General features: G+C 41.8%; 1 protein-coding gene across 1 annotated transcript; it reads left to right on the top strand.

The window, feature by feature from the left end:
* Positions 1-5,076: 5,076 nt before the first annotated feature.
* On the top strand, positions 5,077-5,846 carry LOC113889383. The gene is made up of 2 exons (XM_027536058.1): positions 5,077-5,323; positions 5,487-5,846. Exons 1-2 carry the CDS (start codon positions 5,183-5,185, stop codon positions 5,748-5,750), a joined length of 405 nt encoding a protein of 134 aa, XP_027391859.1. The 5' UTR covers positions 5,077-5,182; the 3' UTR covers positions 5,751-5,846.

Genomic DNA, 5,846 nt, shown 5'->3' with positions numbered 1-5,846 from the left:
AAAAAGCCTTTGACAAAATTCAGCACCTATTTATGTTAAACCTCTTCAAAAAATGGACATAGAAGGAAAATACCTCAACATAGTAAAGGCCATATATGATTGGCCTACAGCAAACATTAGTCTCAATGGTGAAAAACTGAAAGCATTCCCACTAAGATCAGGAACAAGACAAGGGTGTCCACTTTCACCACTACTATTTAACATAGTTCTGGAAGTCCTAGTGACAGCAATCAGCAAAGAAACAGAAATAAAAGAAATCAGATCAGAAAAGAAAAGAAGTAAAGTTCTCACTGTTTGCAGATGACATGATACTGTACATAAAACACCCTAAAGATACTATCAGAAAATTACTGGAGCTAATCAGTGAATTTAGCAAAGTTGCAGGATTACAAAATCAATACACAGAAATCACTTGCATTTTCCATATACTAACAATGAAAAATCAGAGAGAGCAATTAAGGAATCAATCCCATTCACCACTGCAATGAAAGAATTAAGTATATAGGAATAAACTTACCTAAGGAGATGAAAGAACTGTACACAGAAAATTATAAGACACTAATGAAAGAAACCAACAGAAACAGATGAGAGATATTCCATGTTCCTGGGATGGAAGAATCAATATTGTGAAAACGATTATACTACCAAATGTAATCCACACACTCAGTGCAATACCTATCAAATGACCAATGGCATTTTTCACAGAACTACAACAAAAATTTCACACAGTTCATATGGAAACACAAAGACTCCAGATAGCCAAAGCAGTCTTAAAAAAGAACAAGGGAGCTGGAGAACCAACCTTCCTGACTTCAGATAATACTACAAAGGTACAGTCATCAAGACAGAATGGTACTGGCACAAAAAAAAGAAATATAGACAAAAGGAACAAGATAGAAAGCCCAGAAATAAATCCATGCACCTACAGGTACCTTATTTTTGACAAAGGAGGCAAGAATATACAATGGGGAAAAGATAGCCTCTTCAATAAGTGGTGCTGGGAAAACTGGACAGCTACATGCAAAGAATGAAATTAGAACACTTCCTAACACCATACACAAAGATAAACTCAAAATGGATTAGAGACCTAACTGTAAGACCAGAAACTATAAAACTCTTAGAAGAGAACATAGGCAGAACACTTGTTGACATAAATCAAAGCAAGATCCTCTATGTCCCATTTCCTAGAGTAATGGAAACAAAAATCAAAGCAAACCAGTGGGACCTGATTAAACTTAGCATCTTTTGCACAGCAAAGGAAACGATAAGCAAGATGAAAAGACAGTCCTCAGAATGGGAGAAATGACAGCAAATGAAAACAACTGACAAAGGATTAATTTCCAAAATATACAGCAGCTCATATAACTCAATATCAGGAAAACAAACAACCCAATCAAAAAGTGAGAAAAAGACCTAAACAGACATTTCTCGACAGAAGACATACAATGACCAACACACACCTGAAAAGATGCTCAACATCGCTCATTATTAGAGAAATGCAAGTCAAAGCCACAATGAGATATCACTCATACCAGTCACAATGGCCATCCTCAAAGTCTGCAAACAATAAATGCTGGGAGAGGGTGTGGAGAAAAGGGAAAGCTCCTGCACTGTTGGTCGGAATGAAAATTGATAACAGCCACGATGGAAGACGGTATGGAGATTCCTTAAGAAACTAGGAATAAAAGCACCACATGACCCAGCAATCCTACTCCTAGGCATATACCCTGAAGAAATCAAAATCGAAAGGGACACATGTATCCATTGTTCACTGCAGCACTATTTACAAGCTAGAACATGGAAGCAACCTAGATGTCCACTGACAGAAGAATGCATGAAGAAGTTGTGGACATATACATGGTGAAATATTACACAGCCATAAGAGGAACGCATTTGAGTCAGTTCTAACGTGGTGATGAACCTAGAACCTATTATATAGAGTGAAGTAAGTCAGAAAGAGAAAGAGAAATATCATATTTTAACGCATATATACAGAAACTAGAAAAATGGTACTGAAGAATTCATTTACAGGGCAGCAATGGAGAAACAGACTGGTTCCAAATAGGAAAAGGAGTACGTCAAGGCTGTGTATTGTCACCCTGCTTATGCTTATTTAACTTATATGCAGAGTACATCACGAGAAATGCTGGGCTGGAAGACGCACAAGCTGGAATCAAGATTGCTGGGAGAAATATCAATATCCTCAGATATGCAGATGACACCACCCTTATGGCAGAAAGTGAAGAGGAACTCAAAAGCCTCTTGATGAAAGTGAAAGAGGAGAGTGAAAAAGTAGGCTTAAAGCTCAATATTCAGAAAACGAAGATCATGCCATCTGGTCCCATCACTTCATGGGAAATAGATGGGGAACAGTGGAAAAAAGTGGCAGACTTTATTTGGGGGGCTCCAAAATCACTGCAGATGGTGATTGCAGCCATGAATTAAAAGACGCTTACTCCTTGGAAGGAAATTTATGACCAACCTAGATAGCATACTCAAAAGCAGGGACATTACTTTGCCAACAAAGGTCCGTCTAGTCAAGGCCATGGTTTTTCCGGTGGTCGTGTATAGGTGTGAGAGTTGGACTGTGAAGAAAACTGAGCGCCAAAGAATTGATGCTCTTGAACTGTGGTGTTGGAGAAGACTATTGAGAGTCCCATGGACTGCAAGGAGATCCAACCGGTCCATTCTGAAAGAGATCAGTCCTGGTGTTCTTTGGAAGGAATTGATGCTAAAGCTGAAACTCCAGTACTTTGGCCACCTCATGCGAAAGAGTTGACTCATTGGAAAGACTCTGATGCTGCCAGGGATTGGGGGCAGGAGGAAAAAGGGGACGACAGAGGATTGAGATGGCCTGGATGCATCACCGACTCGATGGACGTGAGGTTTGGGTGAACTCCGGAGTTGGTGATGGACAGGGAGGCCTGGCGTGTGCTGCACTTCACAGGGTCGCAAAGAGTCGGACACGACTGAGCGACTGAACTGAACTGAACTGAAACTGATGGAGAAACAGGACATAGAGAATAGACTTATGGACATGGGGAGAGGGGAGGAAAAGGTGAGATGTATGAAAGAGCAACATGGAATCTTAAATATCATATGCTCAAAGATAGCCAAAGGGAGTTTGCTGTATGGCTCAGAAAACTCAAACAGGGGCTCTGTATCAACCTAGAGGGATAATATGGCGAGAGAGATAGGAGGGAGGTTCAACAGGGAGGGAGATATAAGTATACCTATGGATGATTCATGTTGAGGTTAGACAGAAAACAACAAAATTTAGTAGAGCAATTATCCTTCAATTAAAAAATTGAACAAATTTTTTAATAATAGAAAAAAAAAAAAAGAAATCTAAAAAATCGTCACAGCAAAGAGGAACCTAACAAGGCAGAATATGGAATGACTGGATTTAGTATGGTATCTGGATGGATACTGGGACAGCAAAAGGACATTAGGTAAAAACCAAGGAAATCTGAAAATGTTCCAGAAAAACATCTATTTCTGCTTTATTGACTATGCCATAGCCTTTGACTGTGTGGATCACAGCAAACCGGAAATTTGAAAGAGATGGGAATACCAGACCACCTGAACTGCCTCTTGAGAAATCTGTATGCAGGTCACGAAGCAACAGTTAGAACTGAACATGCAATGACGAGCTGGGTCCAAATCGGGGAAGTGAGTAAGTCAAGCTGTATGTTGTCACCCTGCTTATTTAACGTATATGCAAAGTACTTCATGAGAAAACTATCCACTGGATGAAGCACAAGCTGGAAACAAGAGTGCCGGGAGAGGAAATATCAATAACCTCAGATACGCTGATGACACCACACTTATGGCAGAAAATGAAGAAGAACTAGAGCTTCCTGATGAAAGTGAAAGAGGAGAGTGAAAAAGTTGGCTTAAAGCTCAACATTCAGAAAACGAAGATGATAGCATCCGGTCCCATCACTTCCTGGCAAATAGAGGGGGAAACAATGGAAACAGTGGCAGACTTTACTTTTGTGGCCTCCAAAATCACTGCAGATGGTGACAGAAGCCATGAAACTAAAAGACGCTTACTCCTTGGAAGGAAAGTTCTGACCAACCTAGACAGCATATTAAAAAGCAGACATTACTTTGCTGACAAAGGTCCGTCTAGTAAGGTTATGGTTTTTCCAGTGGTCATGTATGGATGTGGGAGTTGGACTGTGAAGAAAGCTGAGCGCGAAGAATTGATGCTTTTGAACTGTGGTGTTGGAGAAGACTCTTGAGAGTCCCTTGGACTGCAAGGAGATCCAACCAGTCCATTCTAAAGGAGATCAGTCCTGGGTGTTCATTTGAAGGACTGATGATTGAAGCTGAAACTCCAATACTTCGCCACCTGATGCAAAGAGATGACTCATTTGGAAAGCCCTGATGCTGGGAAAGTTTGAGGGCAGGAGGAGAAGGGGACAACAGTGGATGAGATGGTTGGATGGAATCACCGACTCAATGGATATAGGTTTGGGTAAACTCCCGGAGTTGGTGATGGACAGGGAGGCTTGGCGTGCTGTTCATGGGGTCGCAAAGAGTCGGACACAACTGAGCGACTGAACTGAACTGTACTGAAAGAAATCTGATAATGTCCAGACTTTAGTTATAATACTCTTTCACTGTGGGTTCACTAATTTGAACAAATGTTCAATACTAATGTACAATGGTAAACAAGAGAATTGGTTGTGGAGTATATGAAAACACTCTTCACAATTATCGTGCAAATCTAAAACTTCTAAAGTAAACTGTTTAAAAAAAAACAACACACCAAATACTAGGTAATGAGATCCGGAAGATGACAGATTAAACACTGAATGGGGGTGGCCATGAGAAATGGTTTGCAAGGAACACTGGCTCCCTAACTTCTACACCACAAGAACTGAACTGGACAAGATGAGGAAATGTTTTCCGGAAAGTCAAATTGGGAAGGCTCTTTAATGGTTGTTGCGAAAGCACTTCTTTTCTCAAACCAGAGCACTTGGACTCCTTTGCACCCTCCCCGCCCCCATGGATGTTCCCAAGCGGCGCTTTGTGATGTCAGCAGTGTCAGGGCTACCATTGGCTGGAGAAATTCTTGCTGACCAATCAAACGGACAGTTGTGGCTCACCATTGTCCTGCGACGGTATATATAGAGACGCCAGGCGCCTTGGTGGAGGCCACCGTTGCTACAACATGGCAGACCTAATTAAGGAAGTGAAGGAGGAGGAAACAGAAATCGAGATAGACGCTTTCCATTTGCAGCAACAAGCTTCAAGTGCTAACGAAAGGAAGAGAAAGAACACTGATCAGTCCGATGGCTTGGACAGTCAGAAGGTCAGATTACCCTGCTCATGTTCTTCCTCTTCATCCCCCACCCAAGACTCGCCCTGCCGCAGCTTGCCTGGCACAAACCCTCCTCAATGCACACCCGTTCTCTCAAAGTTCTTCCCATCCTCCTCCACTAATGTCTTTCTGGATGACTCTGTTTTCTTACCAGATACGAAAGCCCACGAGGAAGGTAAAATCAACCCTTCAGCGGAATCCGGGCCGGAAAAAGAAAGGGAAGAAGTCGGCGAATCCAGTCTTCTACCACCACCCGCAGAATAAAAAGAAGAATGAAAGTGGGCCAATGGCGGATGAAGAACCCCCAGAGGATTCTTCCAACACTTCTGACGATTCTGCAAGTAAGCCCCTGTGCCCACCTGGAGCCCAAGATGCTGAGCCATCTGCTGTAACTCCAGGAAAAGCAAAGGCAGAATAGTCGTTTGTGCAGACATCAAACATACAACGATGGTCCCCTCTGGACTGATCAAAGTATTCAGATGTTGACGATTAAAGTATCAACAAGCAGTAAAAA

The sequence above is a fragment of the Bos indicus x Bos taurus genome, unplaced genomic scaffold (genome assembly GCF_003369695.1).
Source record: "Bos indicus x Bos taurus breed Angus x Brahman F1 hybrid unplaced genomic scaffold, Bos_hybrid_MaternalHap_v2.0 tig00011892_arrow_arrow_obj, whole genome shotgun sequence".
Lineage (NCBI taxonomy): Eukaryota > Metazoa > Chordata > Mammalia > Artiodactyla > Bovidae > Bos > Bos indicus x Bos taurus.
This window is presented reverse-complemented; position numbering and strand designations above follow the sequence as displayed.

What these genes read in the sequence shown, in the direction of transcription:
- LOC113889383 (XM_027536058.1), top strand. Translation starts at nt 5,183, where the DNA reads ATGGCAGACCTAATTAAGGAAGTGAAGGAGGAGGAAACAGAAATCGAG. An exon ending in ATGGCTTGGACAGTCAGAAG is followed by an intron (nt 5,324 to 5,486) that starts GTCAGATTACCC and finishes TTTTCTTACCAG; the next exon opens with ATACGAAAGCCCACGAGGAA.